The sequence below is a fragment of the Miscanthus floridulus genome, chromosome 15 (assembly GCF_019320115.1).
Source record: "Miscanthus floridulus cultivar M001 chromosome 15, ASM1932011v1, whole genome shotgun sequence".
NCBI classification, from domain to species: domain Eukaryota; kingdom Viridiplantae; phylum Streptophyta; class Magnoliopsida; order Poales; family Poaceae; genus Miscanthus; species Miscanthus floridulus.
In genome coordinates this window covers 78,104,857-78,119,290 of record NC_089594.1, presented here as the reverse complement: position 1 = coordinate 78,119,290, position 14,434 = coordinate 78,104,857, and the positions used below count along the sequence as shown (strand labels likewise).

General features: G+C 45.5%; 3 protein-coding genes and 1 non-coding gene across 4 annotated transcripts; 2 read left to right on the top strand and 2 right to left on the bottom strand.

Annotated features, from left to right (window-relative positions):
- Positions 1 to 922: 922 nt before the first annotated feature.
- LOC136509558 (septin and tuftelin-interacting protein 1 homolog 1-like) lies at positions 923 to 4,026 on the bottom strand. Its single transcript, XM_066504322.1, has one exon. The coding sequence runs from the start codon at positions 3,831 to 3,833 to the stop codon at positions 1,302 to 1,304; it is 2,532 nt and encodes an 843-aa protein (XP_066360419.1). The 5' UTR covers positions 3,834 to 4,026; the 3' UTR covers positions 923 to 1,301.
- Positions 4,027 to 4,196: 170 nt separating this feature from the next.
- LOC136509559 (protein LOL2-like) lies at positions 4,197 to 8,324 on the top strand. The gene is made up of 6 exons (XM_066504323.1): positions 4,197 to 4,410; positions 4,776 to 4,889; positions 6,663 to 6,776; positions 7,362 to 7,474; positions 7,577 to 7,810; positions 7,902 to 8,324. The coding sequence occupies exons 2-6, from the start codon at positions 4,778 to 4,780 to the stop codon at positions 7,944 to 7,946; spliced, it is 618 nt and encodes a 205-aa protein (XP_066360420.1). The 5' UTR covers positions 4,197 to 4,410; positions 4,776 to 4,777; the 3' UTR covers positions 7,947 to 8,324.
- Positions 8,325 to 10,065: 1,741 nt separating this feature from the next.
- TRNAM-CAU (transfer RNA methionine (anticodon CAU)) lies at positions 10,066 to 10,152 on the bottom strand. Its single transcript is given in 2 exon segments — positions 10,066 to 10,101; positions 10,115 to 10,152. It is a non-coding gene; the product is annotated as a tRNA-Met (tRNA).
- Positions 10,153 to 10,629: 477 nt separating this feature from the next.
- Positions 10,630 to 13,217, top strand: LOC136506419 (CASP-like protein 1B1). The gene is made up of 3 exons (XM_066501339.1): positions 10,630 to 10,950; positions 11,080 to 11,194; positions 12,644 to 13,217. Exons 1-3 carry the CDS (start codon positions 10,664 to 10,666, stop codon positions 12,869 to 12,871), a joined length of 630 nt encoding a protein of 209 aa, XP_066357436.1. The 5' UTR covers positions 10,630 to 10,663; the 3' UTR covers positions 12,872 to 13,217.
- Positions 13,218 to 14,434: the final 1,217 nt, after the last annotated feature.

Genomic DNA, 14,434 nt, shown 5'->3' with positions numbered 1-14,434 from the left:
TAAGTCACATGAACTAAATCTGTAGTTGTCTAACCTATAGATATGCATCATAATGAGATTAAGAGAGTATAAAAATGAATCATGAATAGCTGATCAAACTGTAAACATGCCAACATCAAATCAAACTTGATGAAGAAACAAATCCAGAAATTACAGGTCACTCGAGAATTTAAGGGAGCAATAGTACCAATGCTCAGTCATTTCCCAGATTTAGATACACATGATTGGGTTTTAAAAGATGAAGATAGCTTATCTACACTTTTTTTTTGGGGGGGGGGGGGGGGGGGGGGGGGGTGTGGAGGGGGTGGCGTAGCACCAACAATTTGTGTTTTGATGATAGTATTAGTCAAAACTTTGTCGAACAGCATAATAAACAGCAGGTCGATAGGCAGTACTAGTTCAAGTAATAGAGTAACCTTCAGCCTGCAGGCCTAAGAAAGAAAATAAAAAACAGTTAAGCAAGATAGCTCAATTATATTGGCATGAACTAGTGGTGTTTATATCTGCTGTAATTTAAAATAACAAGAGCCAACAAAATGAAGATCCTCATGGTAATGACAGAATCACGACCATTCAGGACCACAGGCCATACTAACATGACACTTTAACAATCTAACACTCCATAAATTTTGTTCCACAAGCAAACAATAGATCTTTAGAATAAATGTCACTACCATTATTTACACCTTCCAGTATAAAAATTTAGCAAAAGCCATCCACAGCAACTCTCCTGGAGTATGGTAGGTCAACTATGTTGAAGCAACAGTTGAACAAAGTATATGAAATAATAAGTTCATCAAGAATAAAAATTATAACCATCACTGTCCACTCACATGGCATTCTATCAGACTTATGACTTGGAGGAAAAGCCAACACTCAAGCAATCTTAGAGGGAGGAGATTCAATTGTGTGAACAAATACAGAATTAATAAAGAATTTATAGCGACAAAAGCGTACTAGAAGACAAACACATTCTAGTGCACAACCAGAAGTGCTCAGAGTAATTAGGATCTGCCAGCAACTGCATAAGCATAAGACATAAGTCCTTCAGCAGTAACAACAGAGCTTCCGGATAGAATTTACTAAAGAGCCACATCATATTGACAGCAGCACCGTAACCGTAAATACCGGCAGCGCAATGAGACATACAGCATTATCCAGCACATTTAGATATAGATCCAACCCCTTTCTTCTTCAACAGAGTTATTGTTCAAAAAAGCTAATGGTTGACACCTCTGAAGAGTTTTACACAATAGGGAAGAAACTAAAAATGCCATGCAACTCCAAGACTACGCGATCTACTAGTGTGCTCTTCCCATTCGGTTCATGTCCATCAATTGTGTAAGAGTTACAGCACTCCATCTCTCAACACCCTCTTGAAGTTGTGCATACAGTAGTCGCTTCACAGAGTCTATGCAAACACTAACGGTGCCAAACTCATAAACTGGCATGCCATTGTAGAACTTGCCAACTCTAGGCATAAATAGCAAACCTTGCTCCATTGCATATGCCTGTATAGACTCCTTGAAGCTCAAATCCGCCATGGCTGCTCCTGGGACAGCATGGTAAGCTTGCTGTGCTGCATCAAACTGCCGCTTCTCAGTTGCCCTCAAGTAACCCACATTCTCCCTAGCCCCAGGCTGCACTACCTCAAGTCCTTCAGCAGCTTGGTTCATCATGTCAAGACCAGCAGTTAGCAGAATCCGTATGCGCTCATTGGCAAGTAACTCTGGTGGGAAAAGGCCCTTCCATCCCTTATACCAGTTCATTATCTCATTGAAATCAGGATTTGGTGAGCACAACCAATGGTACAGGACCTGCTGCCACTTGCTGAAGAAATCAACTTCCAACATATGGACCATGAGGTGTACTGGGATTGCAGATGCCCACAACATCACCCAGTTGAACTGATCGAGCTTCTGGTTTGCTGGGTTGATCTGAAAGTCTTGCAGTGCCAATCTCAGTTTAGGAATGATATACCGCACAATCAGGTCTTCCCAGCTTGCCGAATCAAACACGTCTTTCCACGGAGACAACACTGCATATGCTGAAGCATCATGCGCTTGCCATACATGGAGGACAGTGCTCAACTTGTATCGAATAGAATGGCACAAGGTCTCTATCCTTTCCCTTAGCATTGGCAGCCATGGGTGCACCCAGACATGGATTGGTACACTTTCCCTGCGAGGATCCCATGAATCCACGGCAGCTGAGAGCTTTGGCATGATTACATGCTCCAGTATTGATTGAAGCAAAACAGGAGGCAGCAACTTCTTATTATCCCATAACTCAAGAAAGTGGAGCATTGGTTCTGGTTCCCTAGCCTCCCACGAATTGATTCCTGATATCCTCACAGCCGGTAGGATGACTTCACTAACAAGCTGCACATATGGCGTCATTGATGCAGCACTATCTGAGAAGTTATATGGTTGGTCCCCCTGCAGCAGGTCCTTCCATTTTCTCATGACTTCTAACCCAAACTTTGGATCCTGCAGGGGCTGCCACCCCTGGAAGACACGGATAAGCAATGGATGAGCATATCGGCAAGCAATCCATGCAATGCTACACATCTTGAACTCCTCCTCAAACTGCACCTTCAACCCATGGAATGTCTGAATCAATCCATCCAGAGTGAGCATGCCGGATGTATCATCCTCCCGGACCTTCTCCAGTGTCTCTGCAATTCTCTCCATCACCAGCAGCTGGCGTTTCTGCGATGCCTCTTGCTTAGCAACCTTTTCCTTCTCCCGCACCAAGCTAGCCACCTTCTCCTGCTCCCGCCGCAGCTGTGCATCCAACCTCACAATATCAGCTCTAGCCTCATCAACAAGCAGGCGCACATTGTACTGCAGCTCTGGCATGGGCACATCATTCGCCTCCATCTCTTGTTCTTCATTGAGCCCCTTCAAATCTGTCAGCACCCGCGCCTGTGGCCCTCGCATGTCGATCACCTTCTGGACAATAGCAGGCTGTTCCTCCTGTTCCTGCTCAGTACGCATGGCCAGGAGCTCATTCTTCGTCAAGATTGGAGCCTTCTTTGTGTTAGCCTTCTTGTACCAACGCTTCTCCTTCAACGCTGATGCCGGTGGAGGTGGTGGGGCCGGCACGTTCTCCTTAGGCAACAGGGTCTTGGGCTCCTTGAACCCCTCGACGCTCCCCAGGCCTGCATTCTTGGGTCGCAGAATGGACTCCACCGGTGCGGTGATCCCCTGCTGATTCTTGCCAAGGCCCATGCCTTTCTTGTACCCCATCATCAACATCATCTTGGCCACCTTGGAGTTCGACTCCAGGCTCCCAGGAGCCGCGGCTGGGTCCCCCGCCCCGAGACCCGCCGCCTGTCGCCGGCGCGCCGCCGCCTCACGCTCCCGCTCCTTCTCCTCCCGCCTCGCGCGCGCGCCGTCCCTGATCTTGCCGAACATCGCCGGCAGCATCTCGGTGTCCCCCTCGTCGTCTTGCTCCTCCTCCGCCTCCGCCACCTCCGCCTTATCAGTGGTGGCGTCGGAGCGCCCGAGCCCCGGCCTCTCCTCAGGCTCGGGCTCCTGGGTGGGCATGAACTTGCCGGTGGAGACGAACTGGACGGGCTTGGTGAGGTCGGCCTCCCCGCCGCCGCCGTCCTTGCGGCGCTTCCTGCGGCGGCGGCGGGACTCTTCGTCGTCCTCCGAGTCGTAGTCGGAGTCGCCCTCCGCGAAGACCCCGTAGATGGCGTCGTCGCGGGTCTGCGGCGCCCGCTCCCGCCGGCTCCGGTAGTAGAACTCCCCGTCGCGGCCGAACCGCCCGCCCTCGAAGTCCCCCTCCATGTCGAACCGGTCCATCCCCTCCGCCTCCTCCGCCATCGCGGCGGCTCTCCGCTCCCCTTCCCTCCTCTAGGGTTAGGGTTTCAGCCCCGATTTTCTTTTCCTTTTTTTTTTTGGGTGCGTGGAAAATTTTCGTCGGAGAAAGAAGACGACTCGCGAAGAGGCTACAGAGCGCTCATCTTCTCCGACCCCAGGTCGGTGCTGTGCCGGGACGAACGCTTCTAGGCTGACGTGTCAAAATCCCAGCCGTCCGTTCCCACTGTAGGCCTCCTCGGCCGCTCGATCGTCTCCGCGGAAAGCGGGCGCGCGGGGGTTTACGTGTTCTCCGCGGGGACACGTACTAGGGAAGGCGCACGCTTCCTGCGGGTCGTCCCCAACCTCTCGTCGCTTCCGGCCGTGTTGACCTGACCTAATAACCACCCGCCTGCCTGCCGCACCCGCGAGACCCGTCCTCGAGGGGCACGTCCTAGATCGGTGGCGCCTGCCTCTCGCCGCCGCTACCGGTGCCTCTCGCGGTCTCGCTCCCCCCCGCTCGCAGCGTCCTTTCGTTTTTTTGGTTCATCCCGTTGGTTCTTGGAGGGGTTTGTTGCCGTCTCCTCCCCCCGCGGTTCTTGAGGTACGCACGCAGTAAATCCGGCGCCTTTCGATGTTCCGATGTCTTGCTGGAGGTATGGGGATGGTACGACGCTCTGTAGCGAGATCTAATCGCGCTGGTGAGGGCGATCGGTGTGGGAGAATCGGATGGCGTGTGCGGGATTTGGGATTAGAAGAAGCTGGAGGGGGCTTTTTTTTCGATGGCCCCAAGCTCGTTGAGACGTTAATCGTTGATGTCTGGTTGATGTGGGATGCAACTGATATTTGGTACAGCAAGAATAGGATTGGACTGGGGGTGGGATTGGGATGGGACAGTGATGGGATTGCTTTGATAGTGTATATGCTTATGTGCTCATCCGCAGTGGCTTTGGCTGGAACTTTTTGCAGGCATGCAGAGCCAGATCGTGTGCCACGGGTGCAGGACCGTTCTGCTCTACCCAAGAGGTGCTCCGAGCGTGTGTTGCGCAGTATGCCACGCGGTCACCAATGTGCCGCCTCCAGGTAGCGCGTCTGGGCTTTTGTTTATCTTTTTCATGACTGAACATCAAAGGCACACACATTGCAGGTTGGGGAATAAATGTCATATCCTTATGTCATGATTTAGAATCTTGTTGATGCTGGATTAGGAGACTGGTGATGCAAATACATAGGTGACAATTAAAGGGGCAGACCAGGTCTGGGGTGTCCCGGAGAGGATGTCATTATTGGTGTCTACCTAGGGAAATGCTAAATTTAGATATTGATGAGTAATTCATCAGGTTTCGGTGGCTGGAGTGTTTTCATCAATCATTAAGTCCAAATGTCCAATCTATCTCAGCTTTATGCTGTGTGTTTAGTGTCAAGTGTGTGCAGGTACTGATATCACATAGTTTAGGTTTGGATGACCAATGGAAGAGGGATGAGCTCTGCCTTATAACTAATAATGTCTGATATCTTGCAATTTGCAACTTACTCATGGCCCCATTTACAAAGTATTTCTTGCTCAATCATATCAACCATTGAGTGTTGGTGCATCATAACAAGCTCATGCGCATCATTAAATATTACAATATAGTATTGTACACTTGTTGCGCTGATAGAGTCCTTGCATTTTAGATGTCATCTGTAAATAGTCTTTCTGTTAATCCAGATATATTATCACCAACTTATATTTTGTAAAGGTAAAGAAGAGGAATGATCCTTCCCCACTGAACAAGATCTGTTTCACAGGCTAATTTGTCATGCTTTGCTTTTCAATAGAAATATAAACTTGTTGCTGGATGTCAGCTGCTACACTCATATCTACTGCCTTTTTCTGCTACTGCACAATTTTACTGTTTGGGTTTGTCACTTTCCTTGCTCTAACGATGAACTATGTCCCTCTGATTTGTTGCTGTTAAACATCCCTTTGAGGGAGCAAATGCAATTGAAACTTGTGTTTCTGGGAAAAGTAGAGAAAACATCAGTTGTAGGCTTATAGCTGCAGGCACTAGTACCCACTGATTTAAATTGAGGTGATACAAATGCTTTTGTAGAAAATATTACGAGCTGCGAGTGCAGTTGAAATCTTGAGAGAAGCACCATGTCATCCACATTCACACAATTATATCCACTGCAGTCTGACAATACTTTCATTGATATGGGCTGCTTTATCTTTCCCTAAACACTTCTATCTCACACCATCTAGCGTTTCTTCCACTGTTGATTGACCTTGCTTGCATGGTACTGCCCAGTAATTTAAATGAGACTGTTAGCTATCCTTCAAACTACATAGCTCTAAAGCTGCATACCATCATGAGCTTTGTATTTGGTTGGTAGTATTTTGTTAACTTACCACACCGAGTTGAAGTTACAATTTATGTAGCATTCTCGGTGTCGGTTGCAATACCAGATTTCCAAGCTCTTACAGAGGTTGGGTATGAGAAATAGAGATCTTTGTATTGTTGTTTAACATAGAATTAGTATTATCTAGTCTCAAAGTCAATTTAAATCCAACTTGCAGTATATGACTTCATTTTTGTTTGGAAAACCTCATAACCAAGCTTTCATTGATTATCATATACATGGGGACTAGGTCATGTGACCTTGATAGTAGGTCCTTTATAATGTCAAATAATTATAGCTAGTCAAACAAAAAAATTTGAGTTAGTACATGGTAATGGCATGGTTAGTCCAAAAAACAGTTTGAACTTTATGGTACCCTGTTCATTCTATTTTGTTCCCCTCCTCTAGAATCTCTCACCTCAAATAATTCTTGTCGTGTGCTTATGAAATAATGGTGAATTTCTTGTGCAGCAATGGAGATGGCTCGACTTATATGTGGTGGCTGCCAGACATTATTGATGTATACTCGCAGTGCAACAACTGTAAGATGCTCATGTTGTAACACAGTCAATCTTGTCAGACCAGGTACTGATGTATGTGTAAATGTAAACTTATCTTGCAGATCCATAAGCTTTTGATTTTTCATCTATGAACATGTTAAAATTCAAGAGTAGGATGCATGTTCGATACAGGCAGAAGAGTTGTTTTGCCATTAAGTTCACGAGCACCATAATGGATACTTTATTGTGCTAGTGGTTTATCTACCCCTAGTGTACATAAATCAGGATAAAGCTTCTTGCATGTTGAACAGCACATAGGCAGTCTGTCAATAGATTGGACTACACTTGCCACCAGTGAACAGCTAGCACTAATGCAATTCAGTGCATTATGCTCTCCCAGCTTCTGAGTTGGGCACTTCCTCATCCTGCTGGGGGATGGGGGTGAGCGCATCATCTCGAAAGAATCTGTTTCCCTGAGTAACTACATAAAGCAATTCAATCATGGGAAATGTAAAGGCAACAAGCAGATTAATAGCGTTTCCTACTCTGTGTTTTGATGTGTGTGTCACCATCATAATTGAAGTTCGATTTATGCATGCACACATGTTGTATGATGATATCATTTATATTATTAATTTGTCTTCTCACTCCATTTTTGTTCATTCTGCAGTGAGTAGCATAGCTCATGTGAACTGTGGCCAGTGCCAAACAGTGTTGATGTATCCATATGGAGCACCGTCTGTCAAATGTGCTATTTGCAACTTCATTACAAATGTTGGTGGGGTATGTTAATTTCCTTTATGGGTCTGCTTGTGCTACAAATAGTCTTAAGTGTCTAATGACACTGCCCTGATTTTAACATATTTATTAAATTTTTAACATCAGGTGACTCCTGTGAGACCTTTGCCACCTGCACTACCCGCATCAAGTGGAAATTCATACAGCATCCCGTCAACTTCTGCGGTATGTTTATTTTACGAATTATCGCAAAATTCATGTAAGTTTAATGTGATTTCTCACAAAATTCTTTTTGTCCAACTTGGGCAGCCAACGAACCAATCGCAGAATGTAACTGTTGTTGTTGAAAACCCAATGACAGTAGATGACAAGGGAAAATTGGTAAGCATGTTATGCTGTTTGCTCACACCTGTGCATTTGCTTTGCCCCAGTAAAGTGAAGGTTGGTAATTTTATTTTGTTTGTGTATGCAGGTGAGCAACGTTGTAGTAGGGGTTACAAGTGGTGGTAAAAAGTAACATGTCACAACCTGTGTAACTTTGTTTATTATGTTTAAAATATCTGAAAAGGTTTAAGAATACCTTGTATGATACCGCTGTTTGGCGATCGGCTGCTCGACGAAGGAATCCCTCCCTGAAGAGCATAGTGGCAAAGCGCGCGGCTTTCGCCATTGCGATCGTGCTAGAACGAGCGAAAACGAAGTGCGGGTGTGGATACTCAGGACTGTAGCTTGTTACCCTTGATTCTTTTGTATGTAATATGGGCTCTGCCTGACTTTCAAGTGTCATCAAATTCCAAGCCCGTGGGCTCTTGCTGCCTTGTTATTAGTGAATAACGACAAAAAACATTGCAAATGGCTCTTGAAATACAGTGTGTTTTTATCTGTCTGTCTATCCTGATGAGAAGTATCCTGTTAAGGCCTTGTTCGCTTCTCTTATAATCTGCATTTTTTAGCTTGTTTTTTTTTAGTTGGAACAGTGTTTTTCTCTCACAACAAATCAGTCGAAACAGTGTTTCGGCTTGTTTTCTCAGTGAAGCGGATGGAGCCTAAATGGCAGTTGCACCCATTTGCTGTTTCAGACTGAGAATGCAGAGATGTATCCACGTTCTTTTTTGAAGTGATCGGACGTACGTCTCCCTTCCGTACGCGTCGTTCGCTCAGTAACCCTATCTGCTTTCCTATCCGCGCGTACTGATCCGCTTGTCCCATCCTGCACATCCTGATGCTCGTTGCACCATTTCCTCCCTGTGTCGTCATGCCCATCCCACTTCACCTCGCCGCCGTTGGTCTCCTGCAGCGCCGTGCCCCATCCCCTGCGGCCTCCTCCACGCTGCCTCCTCCGCACCGCATTTCCCATTGGGCCCTGTCTGCTCGCCCGCCTCCACCGCGCTGCCTCCTCGCCGCGGCCGGCCCGCTTGCCGCGACCGCCTCCGCTGAGCTGGCGAGCCGCGATCGCCTCCACCGAGCCAGCGAGCCTTAATGACGGATGCTCCATCAAGCAGGCGAGGTCATCTGACACCGCGCCCGTCGGCGAGTTGCCTGTGCCACTGCCGCACAGCGAGGTCCATGTGCCGCCGTCCACCTCCACGCCGGCGAGCCTCCATTCGTCCCAGCAAAAGCCCATGTTGCAAAAGAGTATGTTTTAATTGTTTTAGATGTTTTATCTGGATGTTGCAAGTGTTTCATATTGATGTTGCAAAAGTAGATCGGAATATTGCATATGTTGCGGTGGCGATACACGTATGTTTGAAGTATATGTGACGAATGTTTCATCTCGTTTTCAACACGTATGTTTGCAAAATGTTTTATTTGGATGTTGCATATGTTTTCACACATATGAAGTATTTTTCAAGTGTTTTTTGCAAGTATTTCATACGCATGTGTTCAAGTGTTTCAGCTGTTTTCATACGTATACGTTGCAAATGTTTCATCTGAATGTTTTTTAAAAGTAGATCTTGTGTTGCAGTTAGTCTTTCATATGCATGTTTCATGTGTTTCATCTGCCTTCAGACGTATGTTGCTAGTGTTGCATCCGAATGTTTTAAAAGTAGATCGGGTGTTACATCTCTGTCTTTGCTTTTCTGCTGCCTCACCTTCGCCTCAGTGTCTCCTCCTCCTGGCGTCGGCTGGGCAACAGCCGCCCCTCCCTCTTCTGGATGCTGGCGTAGCCACCTGCGGTAGTTGCTGGCTGTGTGCATGCGCGTGAGGAGCAGAGGGGGCGCGAGCGGGGACTCCCCACGTGCAGTCGGGCGGTGCGGGCCCCGCATAGGCGGGCACGGGCTGGGGGAGAAGGAGTGCAGGCACGGGCGTCCAGACGTCTGGCGTGTTTTAAAAAAAAATATTTGAAGCCCATACGTTGTCCATTTCTGATGTAGATTTTCTCTATTTTTCATGCTGCTTGCAATATGTTGCTGTCATGTCATACGTTATTTACGGTTTTTTTGGCAAATCATACGTTATTTAGGTTAGTTTGAAGAAAAATGCCCAAAGAAAGCTAAACTAAACTAAAACATGGATAGTAAGACAAACTCGAAGAACGGATAGTGGCGGTCTGTAAAGAACTCAGCATGAATCTGCATCCAAAAATAAAAACAAACAAAAAATTATTGCAAAGACGAAAAAGAGAACAAAAACATTGGGGTGAGAGAGGCTCGAACTCTCGACCTCAGGATCACTCGCTTTAGCTATGAGACCTACGCGCTAGCCAACTGCGCCACCACCCCTTTGATGTCCTACCCTCTATTACTTTTATAACATTCTTGATTTTGATAGAATTTGAAGTCCCACGACCACCAATTTTCCTTGGTAGTTGCATCTGCGTATGAATTTCATGTCCGTTTCTCTCCACTCTCCTGATCATTGCTTCTCTCTCACTCCTCTGCCAATCCACTTTGCAAAAACCTGAAGAAACAGCACCAGAAACATACGTTTCTTCTCAGGCACTTCATGTTCCTGACTCATACTGTCATACGTACCACATGCATGTCCCTCTTTTTGACTAATCAGCTGGACATAAACAATTTGAGACAGACTAAAGTAAACCCAAAACCAACGCTCTTCCAATCGAGCATCGATCACACAAGTCACCCAAACTTGCGGAAACTGATTGCCCGCCACTTTTTTCAATACATAATTTCCAGCCACCATTTAAATATCGCCTCAAATGTTTGTTGAATAATCCCACACGTCCAACAACTGAATGCTCGTCTACATTTCTTGGCCACCGATCGCGCCATGGATCTCGAGCGTGGCAGCAAGACGCCGCCGCCCTCTGCACCGGCTGTTGCTGCGGCAACGACGACGACGTCGACCTGCTTCGGTAATAAGCGGCCGCAGCTCAGGGACAGGCTCGTCGCGCTGCAACCGGTGGTGCTGCGCGCGGCGGCGGCCCTGGCCGCGGCGGCGGCGGCCGCGGTGATGGCGCTCAATGCCCAGTCCTACACCGCCGTGGTCGCCATCGTCGGCACCAGGCCCCTCACGCAGACCTTCACCGCCAAGTTCAGGGACACGCCTGCGTTCGTGTAGGCCTCGCTCTGCCTCTGGGAATTCACTATTCAGGCTTGCCATCATGCCATGCCATGCGCCCATGCATGTTCCTGCCGAATTTCGTCGTGTGCTGTGCTGATGCATGGTCTGTTTGGTCTGTGCAGGTACTTCGTCATAGCCAACGCCATTGCTGCCGCGTATAACCTCGTGGTGCTGCTCGTCCGCCGCCTAATTCTACGGCGGAGGATGGTGGGTTTGGTTGTGCACATGCTTGACATGGTGAGGTTTTTCTCTGAATTCCTGTGTGCACCAAAGTAGAGATGAAAACGAAAATGATAATTTCCGATTTTTGGAAATCGTTTTCGAGTTTTTTTTCCCGATTTTCAGGCCTAAATGAAAATGGAGGCGGTAATCGAAAAAATAAAAACGATAACGATAAAAATAATCGGAAACGAAAGCGAAAATGATTTTGCCCTCTTCCGACCGTTTTCGAAGATTACAGTATTTAGCCGATAATTTACCGTCAGTAGTTACCGATTCAAATGCCTTGAATCCTAATTTATTTATAGACTATGTAATGCATATACTTTAGGTCTAGTTGGCCCACATCTAAGCATCCCATCTGCAGAAGCAAACACATAAGGCAAATATTTTTGTGGAAAGGAACTATACGGTAAGTATTTCATCCATATAGGAACAAAAAGGCAATCAACCAATCACGTACTACACCATCCTAACTCTAGACAGTCACCATGAACATGAACGGAATATGGGGTTTAGCTTGTTTGAGACCTAAGATGGTGTGAACTATGGTTTTAGCTTGTGGTCTTGTCAATTGTGGCTTTATTTATTACTATTGTCATGTGAGATATGTTAGTTTTATGGCTCTTCTCATGTTCCACGGTTTGGCGTTTTTATCGTTTTTTTACGATATCATTTTTATAGGTTATGATCATTATCGATGTATTTTCCGATCGACTACTTTAGTTTTCGAAATTACCGGAATATTGGTGTCGTATTCGTTTTCGATAATATCGTATCGATTTTGTTTTCGAGAAAAAAAATGTTAAAATGAAAGTGATTTGTCCTCCTATCGATCGTTTTCGATCGTTTTGATCCCTACACCAAAGTCATCATGGCATATTTGATATTTTTTTCACTAGGACTAAATGAATGGCATTGATTGTGCAGAATTACATTGGCAGGAAAATTTTCCTTTATTTTAATTGATTGATACTAACATTACTTCCCATATGCCCATACTTCACTTAAAGACAATACTTATATTATTTCAATATATAGTAGCTTCATCACAAATCAACTTTGAAACAGTCCTAGCACATTGACAACCGATCATTTGAGTTCAAGAGAGACAAGGCAGTTTTCATGCATGTGCATTATATATTATTGCTTGCTAGAGATGATTGCTTGCGGAGAATGCGAGCGCCGTCACATACGCTGTATATCACATAACCCAGCCAAACCTGATGTGTTCAGAACTTTGGAGCCTTGTAATAATTGTGTTCTATAGACTTACAAAAGCTCCGCCTAATCAGGAATCTATTGGATTGCCACTGTCCAAAGCTAGTTGCTTGACTGAAACCTCTGTTGCTGTACTTGCATATGCCTGCACTGTAGCACGTCTGACAAATCTCAAATCATTGCATCATCAGTCAATTCATATGGATACATACACGGCATTATTGTCATCTCTTGTCATTGGTCCAGGTGATCATGGCTCTGTTGGCGACCGGTACGGCCACAGCGGCGGCGTTGGCGGAGCTAGGCAAGAACGGCAACGTGCACGCGCGGTGGAACCCGATATGCGACAGGTTTGGCTCCTTCTGCAGCCATGGAGGCGTCGCGCTGGCGTCGTCGTTCACCGGCGTCGCCCTCATGCTGGCACTGAACCTGCTTTCAGCTGCATCCAATGCTCAATGCTCCCCGGGCCAATGAGTAGTCCATGTCTCAGGACAGTTCATCCACAACAATGCGCTGTTTCGGCAGTTGGATCTCACTCACTCTGGTGATCAAGGCACACAACTGTGAATTAACCTCTCTATGATGCACATGTGAGGGAGCTGAATCACAGCATGGAGTGCATGCATGCTGCCAAATTTGATGTCAAACTGTTCCATGTTGCTTGGCCTGAAATGGGTGTGCCAAGAGTGCACAAGCAAATAACTGGAGTTGGTTATGGGATCTTTAGTTAGGCCAATTCTTACATAAATATTTCTTTGGTTTTGGAGTACAATTTTCGTTCTAAGTTGTAATAGCTAGTTCTCAATACCAATTATTTTGATTGCATATCCCAATAATATAATGCAAAATTGTTTTCAACATAATTGGTATATGTACAATGTGGATCATTTTTTGGATTCAGGTTTCCTATTTGCACGAGCTTGTTGCTCTAGAATTCTTCATCGAAGTTCTCATAAAACTGGATCAATTCCATAATCAAGGACTTGGCCATTAAAAGAAGTCAATGAGCCATCCTTGAATGGCATGGATTTCATGCTCCAGTTGCGTTCTGTTATCGGATTTCATGCTCCAATACCAATCTATGATCCAACTTTAAGCACTGCCATTAACCAATTTGAGTACAGTACCTCAATATCATTACCTTTAGCACAATCATTAAGTTTTTCCCTAGACCCTGCTTCTTGCACTGGAAAAGAATAAGGCTTCTATGTGGAATGAGTCATGAAGTTCAAAAAGATATACATCTCATCCATACACACTACAAGTCAAACCCCAACGTGGAGATTAAATTTCTGGTAGAATGCCCTATAAAATTTACTCTTACGATATCATGCAAAAGCCCTGCAAATGAATTTGAATTGTAAATTTGCTTGTGGCACTTAGAAAAACAATGAATAGTAAATTTGCTTGTGGCACTAAGAAAAACAAGCTAAATGGGTTGTAGCCTAGTGCTTACAAGAGCCTCATTAGCACCTGAGATCCTCGGTTCTACTTAGGATATAACGGCATTGTGTTTTCAGTGGTAGGCAACGTTCTTATCAACAGCGAGATGCCTACAGTGACTTCGTCAATTTCGTCTCGAGGATTTGTCAGCCAATCTTCGAAGGTGCTCATAGGGATAGGGTTTGCATGCGTGCGTTCATAAGGGTGAGTATGGGTGCGTTGTGACTTGTGAGCGTCCACGTTATATCGTGTAATCTAAAAAAAATATGTTTCTAAATGTGGGTTATCCATTTAGTTAGTTAAGTCTCAATGGATAGGATAGAAAAGGGTGAGGTATTACCTTACACGTATAAGAGTAAAATATGAATATAGCTATTATATTTCCTTTTATATATTTTAATTTTTAGAATGGTATAAATAGGAAAACATGACCAACCCATCAGACCTACAATAGTAAATTTGCGCTATCACCAATTCACCACCAGTTCCATTTTTGCTTCGGATGAGCTGTACCTCAGTAGTGTAACAATATGACAAATCACAGTCTAGATATATGTTCATGCGATGGACTGGCAGTCTGGCATGAAAAAGAAT

What these genes read in the sequence shown, in the direction of transcription:
- LOC136509559 (XM_066504323.1), top strand. Translation starts at nt 4,778, where the DNA reads ATGCAGAGCCAGATCGTGTGCCACGGGTGCAGGACCGTTCTGCTCTAC. An exon ending in CACCAATGTGCCGCCTCCAG is followed by an intron (nt 4,890 to 6,662) that starts GTAGCGCGTCTG and finishes TTTCTTGTGCAG; the next exon opens with CAATGGAGATGGCTCGACTT. An exon ending in TAGATGACAAGGGAAAATTG is followed by an intron (nt 7,811 to 7,901) that starts GTAAGCATGTTA and finishes TTGTGTATGCAG; the next exon opens with GTGAGCAACGTTGTAGTAGG.
- LOC136506419 (XM_066501339.1), top strand. Translation starts at nt 10,664, where the DNA reads ATGGATCTCGAGCGTGGCAGCAAGACGCCGCCGCCCTCTGCACCGGCT. An exon ending in AGGGACACGCCTGCGTTCGT is followed by an intron (nt 10,951 to 11,079) that starts GTAGGCCTCGCT and finishes TGGTCTGTGCAG; the next exon opens with GTACTTCGTCATAGCCAACG. An exon ending in TTGTGCACATGCTTGACATG is followed by an intron (nt 11,195 to 12,643) that starts GTGAGGTTTTTC and finishes TCATTGGTCCAG; the next exon opens with GTGATCATGGCTCTGTTGGC.
- LOC136509558 (XM_066504322.1), bottom strand. Translation starts at nt 3,833, where the DNA reads ATGGCGGAGGAGGCGGAGGGGATGGACCGGTTCGACATGGAGGGGGAC.